At 41.3% G+C, this 18837-nt stretch overlaps 1 protein-coding gene across 4 annotated transcripts; it reads left to right on the top strand.

Moving 5' to 3' along the window:
• Positions 1-2719: 2719 nt before the first annotated feature.
• Positions 2720-17198, top strand: C1GALT1 (core 1 synthase, glycoprotein-N-acetylgalactosamine 3-beta-galactosyltransferase 1). 4 transcript variants are annotated; one of them, XM_066196990.1, is made up of 5 exons: positions 2721-2773; positions 5038-5123; positions 8971-9210; positions 10956-11623; positions 12805-17198. In XM_066196990.1, exons 2-5 carry the CDS (start codon positions 5117-5119, stop codon positions 13012-13014), a joined length of 1125 nt encoding a protein of 374 aa, XP_066053087.1. In that variant the 5' UTR covers positions 2721-2773; positions 5038-5116; the 3' UTR covers positions 13015-17198. The 4 variants fall into 4 exon arrangements, with proteins under 4 accessions (XP_066053095.1, XP_066053087.1, XP_066053105.1 ...); XM_066196979.1 differs by lacking the exon at positions 2721-2773 and adding an exon at positions 4470-4528; XM_066196998.1 differs by lacking the exon at positions 5038-5123 and having other exon boundaries at positions 2720-2773.
• The last annotated feature ends 1639 nt before the right edge of the window (positions 17199-18837 follow it).

Raw genomic sequence — 18837 nt, 5'->3', positions numbered from 1 at the left:
CCAAAAAAACCTGCTTTTATGTGTGGTATGTAAATATCTCCATAAAATATTAAGCAGCCATTACAACATGGCCAAACCAGTTGCATTTATTAAAGCAAACTTTTTGTACCAATATTAATAGGCAAGATGTGGCTTTTGTTAAGTTACAGAACATTCTACCTTCTCTCTGAAATTTCCTTTTCAAGCTACCCTAACAGAGTGAAACAGCTCAATGAACATGTCAGTATGAAAAAAGTGTAGCAGTTCATGCATAAATTTACGGGTGTATAATATACATGGCCACAGTACTTGATAGAAGAACTCCTGTGATGCAAGGCCAGGCTTTAAAGTTCACCAGACAAAACTGAAGTCTTGTATTCAACTCAGACATGCTGCATTATCTGTAATATAAAGCAGTTTGAAAACTTTGTTTAATCTATTCTAGAAATTTAAAGCGTGCATTGGACATGGGATAGGCAGTAATTCTATCCAAATTTTGTGGGGGTGGAAAAAAGGGAAACAAGAAGATAAACACAGACTCTTTTGTTTGTTTGTTTTACTTTGCAATTTCCATTGTCTTTGTTATTGTTTATTGTAGATTTTTTTAATGCAAATCAAACTTCTGCCCTACAAGAAGCCTACCCTTTCTTCTGATGAAACTAGTTCAAGAAGATACTGTTCACCAAGTTGTTTGTAATTTTTATTTAAAGAGGGTAGCAGAGTGGGATAGGGCAGAAATGAGAAACTATGAGCCAGAGTAATGTGAGACTTGGGGGCTTCCTAAATTGTTACACTCAGCATCTCCTGATGGCCACACTTCAAGTGCTGGGTCCAGCTGTGGGTCCCTTACTTCAGGAAAGACATTGAGGTGCTGGAGCGTGTCCAGAAAAGACCAATGGAGCTGATGAACAGTCTGGAAAAAATCATATGAGGAGCAGCAGAGAGAGCTGGGGGTGTCTAGCCTGAAGAAAAAAAGAGGCTCAGGGGAGACCTTATCACTCTACAGCTGCCTGAAAGGAGGTTGAAGCCAGTGGAGGGCCGTGCTCTTCACCCAGGCAGCCAGGGACAGGACAAGAGGAAGTGGCCTCGAGCTGCACATGGGGAGGTTCAGGTTGGACATCAGGCAGAGTTTCTTCATGGAAAGGGTTGTTAAACATTGGAATGGACTGCCCAGGGAGGTATGGAGTAATTGACACTGGAGGTGTTCAAGAAATGACTGAACGTTGCACTTAGTGCCGTGGTCTTGTTGACAAGGCGATGTTTGATCATAGGTCAGACTCAGTGATCTTGGAGGTCTTTTCTAACTTAAATGCTTCTGTGATTCTGTAAGATCCATCATCCAAAGAAGTAAAAACAGACATGAAAATGGAAATGAAAGGGCACACCTCTGAGGTAATTGTTTTGGAGAGAGGGGAGACAGAAGGAAAATACACAGATCTACAGCTATGATGAGAGAAACCTATGGTTTGGACTGAACCCATGGACAGGCTGGAGGAAGGAGAAGGAGAGAGGGAAAATCAAGAAGAGTGTGTGCAGTGACCTCCATTTACAGAAACACTAGTGGCCCTCAGCATGGACCAGTTCTTCTCTGCACGTACCTACACCCAGTGCTTAAAAACACACACACGACCCCCCCCCCCCCCCAACCACACCACAAACCCTCTATGAACTGCAGAGCTCCATTTTCTACCCAGTGCTGGCAAAACGATATTTTTCAGTTACAGTGAAATGAAAAATACCTTCCAAATCTACAATTCCTCTTATTTAATATGCTTTTTTCCTAAGGAAATCACCAACAGATGAACGTCAAGAGCTGTTGGAAAGGTAGGCAGCTTTAGCACAGGGAGATGAGAAGCGATTGCAGAGGGCTCGGTATCCTAGCAACATCCCTTGCAGTTGCCTAATGGTATTTTGGAAGAGCAGCGCTCCAGACAGGCTGAAGTGAGGGAAATGAGGGACTGGAGCGCAGAGGAGCTCCGCAGCCCGGCCTGAGCTCCCGGCACTGCCGCTTCCAGGCAGGACCAGGCAGGCGACAGCGAGGTAACGCGGTGGAAGGGCGGGTGGACAGCGCTGCCCGGGGCATTTCCCCGCTGGTCGTGCCGCCGGGGCGCCGCGCCGCTTACCGACTGCTGGAACCTCCGGGGAGCTACCGCTCTGCGCTCTTCAGTCCCTCCCGCGCCCCCCCCTTCCCCCCGGGACATTTTTTGCCCCGCACCCCTGGAAGTCCGGGCCGAGCCACCGTGCGCGGCAGGCAGCCCGGCCACCGCTCTCCCGCTGCGGCTTCGGCCTGGGGCGCCCGCCCTCGCCCGCCGCCGCACGCCGGGAGGCTCGGGCGCCGCTCGCGGCCCGGCCCGGCCCGGCGACGTGGCCGCGCTGCCAGCGGATGGGGAGGAAGGGGCGGGTTCCCGTGACCGCGCCGCGCAGGGGGGACGGGGCGGGCGAGAGCGCCGCGCTTCTCCCGCGCCAGGAGCGGAGGGAGCGCAGCGGACGCGCGCGCTGCCACGCGGCGGAGCCGCCGCCGCGGCGGGAACAGGGTTAACCCCGCGGGTGCCGGAAGGGCCCCGCCCCCGGCCCGCTCGCCGGCCATTGAGCGGGCGGCGGGGCGGGGCGGCGGCGCTCCCGGCCCGCCCCGGGGTGGTGCGCGGCGCGGCGCGGCGCGGCGCGGGGCGGCCGCGCGATGGGGCCGGCGGCGGCGCGGGCCGGCGGGCGCCGGAGCCTGCCCTGCGCGCGGCCAGCGTGTGCCCGCGCGCTGTCGCGCGGCTGAGCGCGCACCGGGGCCCCGCCGGCCCGAGAGGTGAGGGGGGCCCGGCCGGGCCCGGGCGGCGGGGTCGGGCCTCGGGGGGGCAGCGTCCTGTCCGCGGGGGCGACGCGGGAGAAGGCGCCGAGGGTGCCTCCTCTCCGCGGGGACGGGGCGGAAGGGGGCGGCCGGGGCGCTGCGTGTCACCCCGGCGGCGAGAAGGGTGCCCGCGGCTGCGGGGACAGCAGGTGCCCGGCTGCACGCCTGGGAAGGCGAGGCGCCAGAGCGGGGGTCTCCTTGGAAGAGCGCGAGTCCCTGGGAGCCCAGCGGAGGGAGCAAGGTGCCCGGGGAGCCGGCAGTCGCTGCTCCCGCCCCCGCAGCGGGGACTTCCTGGGCGGACGTCGGTAGCGAGGGCTCGCTCGGGAGAGGTCTGGCGAGCCGTGCTTCGGGCACGGGCACTTGTTGCCGTAAGACGGTGTCAGCTTTTGGAATGAGGAAGGAGAGGCCAAATCTCCTTTCCAGCTCACCGGTACTGTGGATTGTTACACGTCTCGTTTCAGTGCGGTTGTTGGCCTGTACCGAAGTACCTTGCTTTGATGGTTTGTATTTTCCGGTAGAACAAGCAGGAATTATTTTGAAAGAAATGCTTACGCTATTAGATATTTAAAGTGGAAAGATACAGTCTGTGCTTAGTCGATAGGAAACTGCAGAAGCTCACAGAAACCCTAGATGCAGGCAACATTAGCAAATGTGCATATATGCACAACTTGTGCATATAGCTGCATTTCAGAGGCATATAAATATACAGAGCAACTAGCAATAAATATGACTTAAGGAGCAGAAGGCCTGTTTGCACAGCTGACGGCGTTTTTTCTGCATTCTGGTTGAATTATTCTGATGTGTTGCTTGACTGTTTAGGACATGGTGGTACAGATGAATTTCATTGCTAATTGTGCAACTCTCAAAGGACATTTACGTTGTTTCATCACGGGGCCTCAGAGCTTCCCCCTTGATTCCTAAGTAAGAGGTACAAGAAAGAATCAGCTCTTTACGTGGGTTTAACTTTATCGAATCATAAAGTGATTATGGAATGATAGCAGGATAAACATGTTTAAAATTAGAGTTATGTTATGTTCTACATTGTGCAAATTTCAAAATCCCAGACTTGATAGTTGTGGGGGGTGTTTTGTTGGTTTTTTTTTCATTGTTATGTTGTTTTGAGGTTGGGGTATTTCTGTTTGTTTGCTTGGTATTTTGTTTAATGTGTTTCTGTACATGGCCCAAGTTTGCCCAAATTTGTGTAAAAGTATTAATTTTAAAAGTGGTTGGGTTGTTTTCTTTTGGCGGTGGGGCCAAATTCTTGCCATATATACATATTGCATATTTTTTCCCTAAATTCCCATTGGCTTGTGGAAGTGACCTTAAAGCCTTCATTGGAACAGCAGGGTGAGAGCAGTAATTTAAATTAATGTGTTCACACAGAGAATCACACACAGAATCATTAGGTTGGAAGAAACCTTCAAGATCGTCGAGTCCAACCCAGCCCTAACACCTCAACTAAACCATGGCACCAAGTGCCACATCCAGTCTTTTTTTGAACACATCCAGGGATGGTGACTCCGCCACCTCCCCAGGCAGACCATTCCAGTACTTTATTACTGTGTCTGTAAAAAAACTTTTTCCTAATATCCAACCTATATTTCCCTTGTTTCAGCTTGGTACTGTGTCCTCTTGTTCTGTCAGTTGCTGCCTGGAGAAAGAGACCAACCTCCACCTGACTACAGCCACCTTTCAGTTGTAGAGAATGATAAGGTCACCTCTGAGTCTCCTTTTCTCCAGGCTAAACAGCCCCAGCTCCCTCAGTCGTTCCTCATAGGGCTTGTATTCCAAGCCCCTCACCAAAAGGGGCTTCAGAGGTTCACCAGCAGGATGCACAGAGGCACAGTCTTATCAGAGGAGTCAGCCCCTGGTTGTGTCACTGGGGAGCCACCAGCCCCATTGCCCAGGTGTGACATATGCAGCAAGAGAAGAAGTCTCCAGGAGGGATGTCTGGAACAGCTCACAAGATCGAGGGAGCTAACTGCCCAGAAAATATGGGTCATATGGGATGCAAGAGAAAAGCATCTTGTGATGCTTTGTGATGTACAAAATTATGGGGCCCTCCTGGGAGGGGCTAAAGGAAAGTGGTTTGAGGAGGAACAAGTATAGGAAAACAAAAGGATGAGATAAAGGACCTGGTCAGTTAGAAACAAGTGGCTGGTCAGTCTGTTTGGCTGTGTCCTGGGCCAGATTGCCACAACCTGTCCTCTTTTCTCATTAAGGTGCCTTTCTAGCTGCTTTGCTGGGCGAGAGGACTCTGTACCCTATTCTCGTGTGCATACTGAGTGCCAGCGACTGGAGATGCACAGTAAGTTGTAGGGACCTCTGTGTATGGTATGCCAGCAACTGGAGGGACTGGAGTGAGTGAGGGGCCTAAATTTCCAGCAGCTGGAGTGGGACTGTGAGGTGCAGAGGCTTGCGTGTCTGCAGTGCCCGTAACTGGGGAGATTGGAGTGCGTGAGTACAGTCTTGGTAAGGATGCCAGTGTATGGTTGCTCGTGAGTATGACACAGGGTTAGCCAGTGAGGAGGATTAAGAGGCTTGGGAGCCAGGCTTTGATGCGGCTGTAAGTGTGGGACAGGTACTAGTGAGATCAGAGGGTCATCAGTTTGACAACGGAGCAGGGCTCTGGGGAGTCTGAGGATTCAGGATTGGTTCCTGAACAGGTTGAGGGTCTGAGACCAGATACAGAGGGATCCACGTTGTATGTGTATATTCCCCACTAGCAGACCTTTTTCCTGGGCAGCTAGGCAGAGGAGTAGCATAAAGCCAGGCCATGTTTGTGTCTGCATGAACACTTGTTTTCGTCTGTGCTGATCTGTATGGTCAGCCGCGTGTATGTGCATCTTTGCATGCGCTGCTGTGGGAATACATCCTCAGCCTGGCTGGATCTGGGCACATGGAGTTGCAGCCGCCTTGTTGTCAGTGGGCTGCCAGGTTCAGCAGCCCCTAACACAGGAAAATTAGTTTTTCTGTAAGCTTGAAGATGTAGAAATTGTTGACTCAAGAAACTTAAATTTAGAACCAAATCTTCAATGACTTTTACGTTGTGATAGAGTTTGAAAACATTTGTTGGTTTGATTGATGTGAATAGGGCTACCTACATGAATATCTAAATATCTGTATTTGTTTAAGCTTCCATGATAGAGCAGTGGAGCATAAATTAAATTCAAACCTAGCCTTTTATTGTAGGTGATTTTTTTGAACAGTATGTTTTTAAGTCAAGTAAAAATAAAGATGTGAATAAAAGCGGGGATGTTTTAGTGACCTGGTAGGTTTTGTGCTTACCTTTTCCTTCTCTGGATGTCATAGACTTGTAGCATCACAAAATTATTTGAGTTGGAAGGGATCTTTAAAGATCATCCAGCCCCTTTTAAAGTCCAACTTCATGCCATGAGCAGGGACAACTTTCATTAGATCAGGTTGCTCAGAGCCTCAACCTTAAATGTTTTGCGTGTCTTCCCCCTGAATAAATCTGTGTGTAAGAAAGAATATCAGGAAGGAGTGGGGATGTTTATCATCTGACAACTGACCTTCCTTTTAGGCATTTTCTGGTTCTTCTAATGTAATGCTGTAGTATTCAGTTATTTTTGCTGTCAAGTTAAAAGACTCAATTTATGTGCAGTATCAAGATATCATAAAAAATGAAAATTTCTCTCCTGTTACTGTTGGAGTTTACAAACATGTGGATATACACCCATACATGTTTATAGTGACCCATTCTGTTGGTATAAAATTGATAGAATGATAAGCAGATTATTTTAGATTGAAACTGTAACTAGAGGCATTTTTTATCAAATATGAAGTACAGCTACTACCTGAGAAATCCTCTTTGTGTGTGAAGTACTGCCAAATCAGCTTCTGATTTCCAATGTGATGAATGCATTTTTTTCATTTTTCAGCATTTCCAGCACATTTCATTTTTTTCCATAGAATTCAGTTGTGTATAATTTCATAGTTAAATGAGCAGCAATTATTTTCAAGTTATTTTCATTTTCTTCTCTCCAAGCAAGAGTAATTTTAACAGCTTTTAGAGCAGATAACTGAAATTGTATGGCAGAGAGACTCCTAATATTGAAAAGTAGAACAGTGGAGACTTTTCTTCTAGAAGGTGGTGTAGCTACACTGTGGGCATGCATGGGTTTGTGTATTTCCCCACTTTGAATATACCAAAAGAAGGCATTGTTTTATTTTGGCCATCTCCCTATGTGTATTGCAAATTTTGGGGAGATTTGTGGTGATAATGGGGAAAGCAAAACCAAAAAAAATAATCTAAGTACAGCAGATCCTTTGCATTGTCACAGGCTGCTTTTATGCATGGGCTTTTTGACTAAGAGTTTGGGAATTTTGCCTTCTTTTTTTTTTTTTTTTTTTTTTTTTTGGCACCTGATCAAAATACTCATGTTTTCTTCTCAATTTAGTGGTGTAAAAGGCAATAGAAATAAAGCTGGAAATCAAGTAATTTTTTCAAGGCCTGGGTCACAAATGATAATACAGTCAGTTTTTACTTTGTGATGTGATGTCTAAAGGTAATCGCTTGCTTCTATCAAGATGTAGTAGTGAATTGAGGGAAGACAATGTGCAATTAAAAATTTTTATAATGTGCTTGTTCATGTTAAAGTATTACTACAGCTCCTTATCAACCACAGTTATAATCATTTAAGTTTTATATACCCTGTACATTTCTTGATTTTTATTTTGTGCTTCGAGTTATGTTTTCAATTTTCTTTCCTTTTTCTAGCAGTGTGGAAAGAAAAGCATTACCACATGTGAGAGCTGCTTCACTCTTACATGGTCTTCATCTGCACGTGTACAGTAAATCTGGTGGATTTTTGAAAGTGCCAACCTTACAACATGCACACATGGCTTCATCCTTTGCTTTCCCATCAGGGGAGTGGAAGAACAGACAGAAAGCTGGAATTTGGAGTGTATGTTGCTGCACAGTGATTCATGCAGCTTGCCTGGGGACAGCCTGTTTCCAATACACTTCCCAGGCAGTGAGAGGAGGGGATGCAGGCTAAATGAGTTGTTTTGGTGGCTGCAGCTCCTCTCTGATCGATGGTTTTCATCGATGCTCTGTGCAGTCCATAATTTTCTTTTTTGGGCTCCCTCATGAGCTAAATTGGCTTCTGCCCACTGTCATTAATAATGATCCTAATGGATGGAACATCATTGACTTGTTTGTAAGGCTCTGGCTTGAATTCAGTGTGTACTTAATAGTCAATGTTTTTGTAGTTTAGTCATGAGTTATTAGAAAATAGCTCAACTCTTTCCTAAGATGAAAAACCCTCTACAACCTGAAATTGCTTTTCAAGTGTTAAATAAATTAAAATTCACACTCCTTTTTGATGCATTAAAAAAAAATCCCTTTATGCAGGCATAGCTGCTGATCTGGTTTAATAAAAATGTCAGCCAAGTCCTTTAGTTTTTGAGGAGCAAGGGTGTGGCTGATATGAAGGGGTGTTTTTATTACTGGAATACAAAATTTTTGAAGTGTAGAAGAGGATTCAAGGCTGATGTACTTTCTCCTTCTCTTCCTTTGAAAAATGAGTGTTTCTATATGAAAATTCAGATGTTGTGCTACTCTTTCTTCTGAAAGTCAATCCTCAGTAATTCCTAATAGTGTAAGGACAACTGCCCTATTTTGGGAGTAGATTTGCTTTTATAACTCTTCCAAATCTGCTTGTGATTGACATATGCTAAGAATTCCTGTAATATACATTTGGCTGGAGTTTTAAGAACATGTTGTGACCATGTTGTATCTTGACCTGTAGATTGCCACTGATCATCATCTTTTAGCTTCATGAAAGACTTAGGTATTACGTTTTAAAGTGCAGTTTTGTAGGCTGAAGAGATTAAAAAAGTGTACGTATATTACAGTTTATAAAGCTACTGCAATTCAGTGTGTACAATCTTGTTTAAATGTTGTATAAATATAATTAATAGGGTTTTTTATGTACAGCTACTATCAATGGATGTAGAATTTTATATTGATACTTGCATTCTCTTGTACTTAAATTTCTGTGCAAGCCTAAGGGAGCTGAAACAGCTAGGACTGAGTTCTGCTTGCAGAAATTTAGTCCTTGATTTTTTCCTATAGTTTTGGATTTGATTTCTATGTTAAGTCTAATGTATTTTTCACTTGGTTTTGACAGCATCTCACCTTCAGGAGATGGCCTCTTCTAAGTCTTTGATGAACCTTCTAACCTTCACTTTTGGCTCAGCAATAGGATTTTTCGTCTGCTATCTTCTGTTTAGCATTGTACTAGAAGAACAGGTTAAGATCCAGCCTCATGTTCTTCACAATGATCCACATGGTCAACACTCAGCAGATACTGACAACAATCAGCTGCAAGGACAAATGAATTTCAATGCAGATGCTGGACAGCATAAAGGTATTTTGTTACACCTGGCTGATTAGCAAATGCCCTCCCTTTTCATGCATTGCAAAACATTGCTTCTTCACTGCCAAGAATTTATATGAATAATTTTCGTTCAGTTTCCCCATGTTCAGGTTACATCTAAATAACTTTTTTCTCCTAAGGTCTCCTGAATAGTAGTTTTCTTTGTTTACATTTTTATTACAGTATTGATTTTATTACAGTATTGATTATTGATTTTGTTACAATATATTTTTATTGCAGTAGTGTTGGGTTTTTTTCCTTAGAGTTCAACTGTTTGTCAAACTTCTATGTATAGACTTGTTTGGAGCAGGGACTTCTCAAATGAACTATTCACACCAAATGGCAGTTTTGCTAAGCAGATATCTTTGCTAGCATTGTAGATGTGGCTGCATTGCTTTTTTACCCTTAAGAAGCTAATTTTGGACATCTAACTTTTGATCTAGCCTCTAAGATAAAGCTAAAATGAAATTTTAAAGAATTCCTTTTTGGTACAATTAGTAAAACACAGAATTGGAGCAGGGGGGGCAAAGGGGGTCACTGTGGGCATGATTTGCCAAGCTGATTATGCAGCAGTCCAGGCACAGATTGCTGTTTGCAGTCAAAGTCAGAGAAATTCTCTTGCACTCTGATTATTTTTATTTTTCCAGAGAAGGTAGACACTTCAGATACTTCAGGAATACTTTTACACTTGATATATTTCATTAAATGAGTTCATTTCAAATCCCAAATACAGAGAGTGTTTGAGTAGGGACAGCTTGGATGAGAAAAAGTGGACTGCAATGCATTTGCTGAAAATGTTAGTAAGTAATTTGTTATTTAGACATATTTAAACTCCAAACTTTGTAAGATGAGTGTGTGAGTGTTTCATATGTAATTGTAGAACAGTGTTACAGAGCAATCTTATCTATAGTTGCATAAAGTGTAAGCAAGTGTATTTTAGTACCAGTTATGCAGATTTCGGTGTCCATGAAACATTCTTTTATGTGAGTTAGAATCTTTCTGTATGTATCAAATGAAAATGTTTCTTTGAAAGCAATGAATACTTTGGTAGCTTGAAAAACATTGTTTCACACTTCAGATAACTGTGTTTATTCTGGATTGCTGGAAATAAAAACATGTTATCAACAATAATAGTAGTTTCATAGTAACCTAAATTACTTAATCTGTTAAATTATTTCTGGTTTACCATTGGCTTTATTCTTAAAACATATTTTGCTATTTTAGAAATATTCATTAGGTTTTGTTAGTTAACGTGAGAACTTACTAGCTTTTATAAGCTTAGCTTTTATATTAAAAAGCTTAGCTTTTTTGCCTTTCTGTGTTGTAATGATTTAGGTGTGTTCATTTTGAATGGCAAAAATATTCTGTTTTTAAATTTTTATTAGTCTTCCAGGACCATAAAGAGGTTGGCTCTGAGCAGTTTTTATGTACAAATCAGGGTTTGCTAAAGCCACACTTCTCTGAACAGACACCCATTTTGATATGACTCTTATGCTCTCCTTTATCTTGTGAAGTTGAAATATCTTTAGGAATCTTAATTTTTGAGAGTCTTGTTTGTTTCCTTCCAGAATCTAGCGTGGAGTTTATTAACTGGTACATTTGGAAGCAAAAGCCTCTTCTCTGTCTCTATGTTTTTTCTGATCTAGAAGCTGAATATTTGAGGAGGGGGGAGATTGCTGTTGGTTTGTTTGATGATCACGTCTAATATGGTTTTACAACTTTCCTCTTTTTTTTAGATGAGGATAAAAACATTGCAGAAGGACTGTATCACAAGGTGAAAATACTGTGTTGGGTCATGACTGGACCTCAAAATCTGGAAAAGAAAGCCAAGCATGTTAAGGCCACTTGGGCCCAGCGCTGTAATAAAGTACTTTTTATGAGCTCTGAGGAAAATAAAGACTTCCCAACTGTGGGCCTAGAAACCAAAGAAGGCAGGGACCAACTGTACTGGAAGACTATTAAAGCTTTTCAATATGTATATGACCATTATTTTGATGATGCTGATTGGTTTATGAAAGCAGACGATGATACATATGTTATATTGGACAATTTGAGATGGCTTCTTTCAAAATACAGTCCTGAACAACCAATATACTTTGGAAGAAGGTTTAAGCCTTATGTGAAGCAGGGCTACATGAGTGGAGGAGCAGGGTATGTTCTGAGCAAAGAAGCTCTGAAGAGATTTGTTGCTGCATTTAAAACGAACAAATGTACTCACAGTTCCTCTATTGAAGATCTGGCTCTAGGAAAATGCATGGAGATCCTCAATGTGGAAGCAGGAGATTCTAGGGATACAAGTGGTAGAGAAACTTTTCATCCATTTGTTCCAGAACATCACTTAATCAGAGGATACCTACCGAAAACATTCTGGTACTGGAATTACAATTACTATCCTGCTGTTGAGGTAAGTCCTGAGGAACCTGGTATCCATTTTGTCAAGTGCATCTTATAATGTGTGTGAGCATGTGATGTGTGAATTAGCATTAGGTGGAAGAATTCAAGAACAGGATTTGGAATTTTTTTACATATTAAAGCTGAATAAAAGAGTCTGGTTCTTCAGTAGATTTTTTTTTCTTTGTAAAGCAGCAATCTATTTTTATACTTGTATTCAGCAGCTAAAGCATCTCTGAAGCTTAAACCAGCTGTATGATGCTGTATTTAGTGTGTCAGGAGGCAGCAGCTTTAGCTAGGGCTGCAGTGCGTGGCTGAGCTGTGGACAGGTCCATCTGTAACCAATTCATAATGGAAATTGCCTGTGCTTGGATGGAGACTACTTCATCTGGTATCAAAATCAAGCTATATTGATGCAACCAAGTAAGTATTGAAAGAACAACAGTTACATAACAATTGTTCTCTTCTGTGTTTTAAATATTTAATCTTACTTCCAGTTGGATTTGAAGTATTAGTAGCTCTGCAGTCAAAGCTGCTGAAAAAAGAAACCCCAAAACTATGCTCCGGAGAAGTGTTCTCAAATTTGAGCTATAAAATATAAGTTGTTACCAATGTGCTAACAATGATCCTATAGCTCTTAATAAGCTCAGTGAAATCAAGACATTTAAAACAAAACTCTGCAATTACTTGTTACAACTTTCTATCAGTAGGAAGTTATATATTGACAATGCTGCCAAACTGTATAATATGTCAACACACAGAGATGCAAGTACACACACAATTTGCTTATACATTCTGTCTGGATGCTGACATAAGTAACAGACATGTATTGTTTCATATAAAAATGTAACTCATTTAGGCCTGCTTGCTGCTTCTTGCTGCTGTTTAAACACCACCATCAAAAATTAAATATGGAAAAGCAGAAAACCTCTGACATTAATGAGAGTAGCTAGTTTTTCACTGGCTTGATCACAGAAGCAAAAGACTTTGTCAGCTTTATTTTGGAAAGATACCTTGGCAGATATGTCTGGTACATTTTGCTTGCCTAACATTAACTTTTGAAGTATATGTATGACTGATGGTAGTGAATTTCTTACCACTAAATCAAGTATTTCTTTGAATTCTCCCTGGATCTTTAATCCAGGGCGTGCTTTGCAATTCTTGCTGATGGCTTTGCTTTGTTTTGTGTTTCAGGGTCCTGGATGCTGCTCCGATCTAGCAATTTCATTCCACTATGTTGACTCTGTGACTATGTATCATTTGGAATATTTGATTTATCATCTTCGTCCGTATGGGTATTTGTATAGGTACAATCCTGATTTGTCAAAGAATCCAGAAGAGCAGAGCAAAAATGAAGCACTGGAGGATAATCAAAAGATAAAGCAAAAAAATTCTGAGAGCTAATTGGACTTTGAGAAAAACAAACCAAAAAGAAGCCAGTACAATGAGTAAGAGTCTCCTCAAACTTGTGCATGAAGCTTGTGGAATGAAATTACTCCTGGAGATTCTTATTTCAAAAATCAAGTTGGCAGCACTTCTTGTCACCCTGTGTACAACAGAGTGGTGCTGGCTCTGACTGCTTGGGATAGTGTGACCTTGCAGCCCTGCTTATGAAGATTTGGGGCCCTGAAGCTGTGAAATTGGAGGTTTGTCTGGCGCAGTAATATCTGGAAGAATTTGTATAAAAACCATAGTGGACAAGTCCACAGATGATCGTACCATATTTCCGTTCCTTTTTCTGTTCTCCTCTATTTCCTTTCCATTAAGTCAGTTCTAATATTAGAAATTGGATGCTGCCCAGTCAAACTCTTCAGGATGGCTTTCTGAAGTATTCTCAACATCTTGAAGTTACTTTGTGTACCTTGTTCTAAAAGTAAGGCAGAGACACAGAATTAGAGTCTCCAATCTGCTTTGCCTTAACAACAGAGTGGCAGAATTTCACCCACAAGACTAATCTGAATTGTTTCAGAAACAGAATTCACTGCTGTGAATTACTTATAAAGTTTTAATTTCTATTGTGCAAAACAATATGAAGTTTTTGGGGAGGAATACTCTTCCGGAGAGAAACTCAGAAACGGTTACTGTTGTTTAAATTGCTGAGGTGATGCAAACTGCTTACATATTTGCCTGTGGCTTTCCCCTCCCCCCCCTTTTATTAACTTATCCTTTTGGGTAAATGGATATAAACATTCATCTTAGCATTTCTCAGCATAAGGTAGATGCTTTTGAAAATAGAAGTCCCATCCCACCTGCCACATAAACCAGGAAGAATAGTATCTTAGTGAAGCATTGTAACAGCTTGGTTTCACCCGCTATTTTAATTAGTTTGTTTCCATTTTAATTTTCACTAGAGGTTAAAATTTTCAGGTACAGAAATGTCCTATTTTAAAACTGCACCAAAGCCTGTTTGTTTGGTTGAAGTACTTAATTTCATGTTTCTGAACATTTTTTTCTTCCACTTAAAAAAAATTTCTGTATCTGCTTCTTGTTACCCTTTTCAGTACAAAGTGTTAAGTGATCCTTTTTTCACTGTTTTTGAAGCTGAAGTACGTAGTTATTCAGGTAAACAAGCCTGAATGCAGGAATCTTTCAAAGTGCATTAACGTTCTCCACTACTTCATAAGTATCTCTGCCTTTTAACTGGAAACACTTTCTTGGGTGGGACAAAATAGGTGTTTTAATTACTGATTTTTTTTTTTTCAGAGGCCAAATGTATGTGTTATAGAGTTAATATAAAACTTTCTGCTTTTCTCCTTTTCAATTTGAGTGAATGGCAGTATGGGAAATGGGATTAAGCGTGACATGGAGTGTTTTTATTCCACACTTGAACAAGAGTTTCTTCATCTTTTTGTTATTTTTCATCTTCATCATATTGATGAATTTGGACATAACCTAATTACCTCCAGTCATTGTTTTGAAAAGGGCATATAGTGGTAGCAGACAGCCTTATTTACTACTGCTGGTCCTTCAGGATGTTCCTGGAAGATGATGTTACCATAAAGTACTGGAAATTTTTTTTTCCAAAGATAGTTCTAGTGCAGATTGGAGTTCTTTCTGTTGTCCAACAGTAAAGTCATGGCTTTCTTTCTGACCATTGCTGTGCAGCATGATGGTAATTACTGAAATAGCTCATGATGTTGAAATGCTGCATACATCTTCTTCTCTGCCTGAACGTAGGCTGACTTCATCTATCAAGTATTGGTTGAATAGTTCCTGCTGGGTTAAATCTGTTGGTCTTTATGAGCAGCACTGCTTCTGAAGTACTGATAGGGACACGAGCTTTATTTTACCTTAATTGTCTTAAGTAGAACATTATAACTGCATTGGTTTAAGAAAGGAAAAATCTCCAGTTTGCTGTAGTCAGAGGGATGCTTGTCCAGAGGACGGTGGGTGTTAACATGCTAAAAAGTGCTTCCTTCTGTGAGCTAAATATTTATCCCACAAGCAGCACAAACCAATCATTTTGTGAAATCCATATGGAATTGATAACTCCAATAGCATTGTTCAAACAAGTGGTTAAAATATTCAGGGATACTTAAGGAAGTTATAAAATGAAATTGATATCCCAACCTATTCTCTTTGTAAATTCAGCCCATGTAGAAGATCTGTTGAACTACTGTACGGTTCCTTTATTTCTGCTTTCTTCAGTTCATCCTTGGGGATTTAAAGATTTTCTACCACAACAGGCAGAACTAATCCTGCATGTTTTCTGCAGATTTGTGTTGTATGTTTGCCCTGTGCTGTCCTGTGAAGCAAAATCATTTCTTCTTCACGTTCCTTACTGTGCTGACTATTCTGTCTCTGGCTTTCCAGTTTCATCCAGCATAAGTCTCAGGTGGACAGGAGGAAGCAGGATGTTTGAGCTCCACACAGGTTGTTTGCTGGGTAACAAGGTAAACCAACCACTGCTGAGCTCAGGATGAAGCCTTCTCTCAGCAGCAGTTCTAGTTCTTATCTGCTACCCAGCTGAGGCTTGTGGGTTTGGCGGAGTAGGGGAGGAATATCCCTTTCCACAAAATGTGCAGGACCTCAGAGAGACTAGAAAAGCAAAGGAGCAAGTTCCCTTTCTGAAGGGAATAAGGCTAAGGACATAATACTTTGTGATAAATGGTTGGCCTGTCCGGAGAAATAAATAGCCTTTTCTTCAAATGTCCATTCTTTGTTTTAAAGTGTCCTTGTGCATAGGCCTATGAATCTATTTCTTTTGCCTTTATAACAGCACTGCAACGATTTTTTTTTCTCTCCAGACAAGCTAGAAAAGTATCAGGTTTTACATTCTGTGATTATAACAGAAACCTGTTGTTCTCTTTGAATTGTTTTGCCATTACCATGAGCTGATACCTTTGGAATAATTGGTTTCTCACTGCCTTCAGAAGCCTCAGTGGACAAGGTTGGAATGTGAATGGTTAGTGTAATTTTCACATACAATATTACACTAATATTAGTAGTCTGCTATTTCACTCTCAGGTCTTTGTGCTTTGAGAAAGTATTTATTGAGTTTGAGAATTTTTGCAGCCCAAGGAGACTATTTCAGATGCAGAGACTTCCTGAAGCACAGCGACATGGACTTACTTAGGCTGTGCAGGTTACTGCTCTGTGGTTTAGTTTCTTAATTTTATAAAACCTAAAAGCTTTCATTGTGAATTAAATTACCCATCTAAAAATTTTGAACTATTTTCTTGAAATTACTAGGCAGTGGATGTGGGAATGTCCCCATGTGTGACAGAATAACACTTTAACATTGTGTTAAGTGGTTTCACATCAGAGAGACTGAGAGTGGCAGGAAGTTGCTTTCTGATCATTGGACTTAATCAGAGGAGAGTATCAATCCTTGTTTGCAGAAATAGACCAATTGTAATCTTCTTTCACTCCCAATTCATTTTTGCAGTCTGTATTTGTGTTATTTAAGAGGTTACACACTGGTGATGTTTATACCATCTCCCATTTTGTGGAAGCTCTTTTCACAGTACTTTTGCCTTTAAGGACACTTTCTTTGTTTTGCTTTGGTGGGGGTGTATATTAAAAATCACTTTTTCTTCAGCTGTTGCCATTTGTTCTGTTATGCTTGCAGAAGTATAAATTTCAGTGAGTAGCTGATAGACCTCTTATAAATGCTTTGTTATCTGGGCAAGATGTTTTGCCTTTGTATGACAGAAAAGTGTGGGTTATTTCTCTGCTGTACCTGCTACTGATGCTGATAGTGCACGCACAGGTAAAGATTGACCCCTCAGTACCGGACCACTGGGAAAGGCAGTTTTGTTCTTTTTCTGTCAAGAAATCTTCTGTGGAACTCCAAAACTGTAATTTGCTTTGTTTTACCATATTGTATTTAAAATACTCCACAAATGTTATTAATAGTCTAAAAGAATTGAATATTGCTGCTGGACAGTATGCTCCACTTAAAATCTGTGAATGTTTCACTTTGCAGTTATAGGTAGTTGTGTTCCTCATGGCAGATAAAAGTTGGTGATGTGAATGGAATGGTCACCATAAGGATTTGTTTCTTAAATACCTTCTTTGAAGTGCCTTTGACCAATTTCTAGCATCAAAATTAAGTTGAGAATTGAATAAATAAAATAAATTATCTCATACACAGTTAATGTCTGTCTTCATTTACCCCTCCTGCATGTCAGTGGTGTTGCATGGCAGCACTGTTTAGTCTAATAAAACTGTTCTTACTTTTTCTCTAGGGTGGGTACAGGAAATTCAAAAAGCTTTTCTCATTTGTTATGATTCGGTGGTTCTATTTTTATGCTATTAACAAAATACCAAGCTATCCAGAAAAAAAAAGATAGTAGACTTTTAAAGGGTAAAATAAGTACTAGTACCAGATTCACATAAGCAGGCAGCTGTTTCTGCATTGTCCTGATTCTTTAGTGTCTCCACATTATTACAGATTCCTGAGTGAACTGACTACAACTGATACCTCAGAAATAAAACAAAACTGTCCAAAGTTAACCACCTTTTTTTTTTTAAAAAAAAAAGGATTTATTCTTTCAGTGAACCTCTTATTTCTGGGGAAAAAAAAGACCTGTTAGGATTTAAAAATTGTGCTTTCTAACCTAAATGTTTGTGCAGAACAGCATTCAGCAGTAAAAGTGCTGGCACTTGGGCAGCTGGGAGGTGTCTACATCTGGAACTCTGGTTGTTGGACAGGGTGTTGGCACAAGCACAGTACAGCTGTGTGTCATTACCTTAAGTACTGTAATAGACCCTGCTAATACTATTAACCTGGATTAATTAACTGTTTAATTTCAAAGTGCAGGAAATGGGTGACAACCAGTTTAACTGAGCTCAAAAGTTGGGATATTTAAGGGAACAAGAGCCAATTGAACAGACCATAAAAGCTCCTCTCAAGTTGCAGGCAAAGGTTATGCTTTTATGTGGTGGTGCTGCTGTAACTTTGAAATTGTCAGGATCAGACTACATCCAGCACATTGCAGGGTAGTGCAAGTGCTGGAGCAAAGCAAAGGCTACAGCTGCTACTCTGGAGAAAAACTTTCCTTAAATGTGAGTCTGCTTTGCTTACTTTTTATGGTTTGTTTGTTTTTTAAATATATCACAGACTCACCCATTTGATTACCAGAAGTTGTAGGCACAGTGAAATGTCCGTAAATGACGGTAAGCTCTCATTGCCAGCTCGTAGAAAGCTTCACTGGCTCAAGGGAATTTTCCTAGAGCTCTTCCCTTGTGGACTACAGCCAACTAAAAAGTAAGTAAACATTTTACACCCAGGAGCTGCTAAGTTTGTTCTAAGCTGCAGGGAAGATAAGCCTCTGTACTGCTCATTTCAGCTCTTCTTCCTGAATGTATAGCAGCCTTTCTGACAATGTTTCACCTTAACGAAACCCTTCCATGGGTTCCTGAAATTTGGTGGTGAGGAGCTTTTTCTGACAATATGAGGAGTAAGTGAGAAAATCAGAGCTCAGCAGTGAACATTTTCATTGTTCCACATGTAAAGAAATTTAACATGGACTTGGGGAAACAGATGGATCGTGGGATGTCACTTCTAGGTTAGGGTGATATTTGGCATTTTTAAAGGGAAACTGGTTATTTAATTCAGAAATATAGCCTGAGGTCTTCATTTTTTTCAACTTACGTATAGTCCTTCAAGACTTCTTAAAATGCCAAAAAAAACCCCAAACCAACCAAACTGTAAAGATGTTACTGTCATTGGTTAGTAAAAAGAATGTTACAGGGAGAATTAATCATTTTTTCATTTAAACT

Source organism: Chamaea fasciata, unplaced genomic scaffold (assembly GCF_029207755.1).
Source record: "Chamaea fasciata isolate MVZ Bird 193981 ecotype frontalis unplaced genomic scaffold, bChaFas1.0.hap1 SCAF_1, whole genome shotgun sequence".
Taxonomy (NCBI): domain Eukaryota; kingdom Metazoa; phylum Chordata; class Aves; order Passeriformes; family Sylviidae; genus Chamaea; species Chamaea fasciata.
The sequence above is the reverse complement of the archived record's forward strand: the minus strand, read 5'-3'. Positions and strand labels throughout refer to the sequence as shown.

Excerpts from the sequence above, each read along its gene's own strand:
- C1GALT1 (XM_066197008.1), top strand. The coding sequence starts at position 3,207 with ATGAGGAAGGAGAGGCCAAATCTCCTTTCCAGCTCACCGGTACTGTGG. Across the intron at positions 3,316-8,970 it reads CGAAGTACCTTGCTTTGATG|CATCTCACCTTCAGGAGATG; the intron begins GTTTGTATTTTC and ends TGGTTTTGACAG. Across the intron at positions 9,211-10,955 it reads AGATGCTGGACAGCATAAAG|ATGAGGATAAAAACATTGCA; the intron begins GTATTTTGTTAC and ends TCTTTTTTTTAG.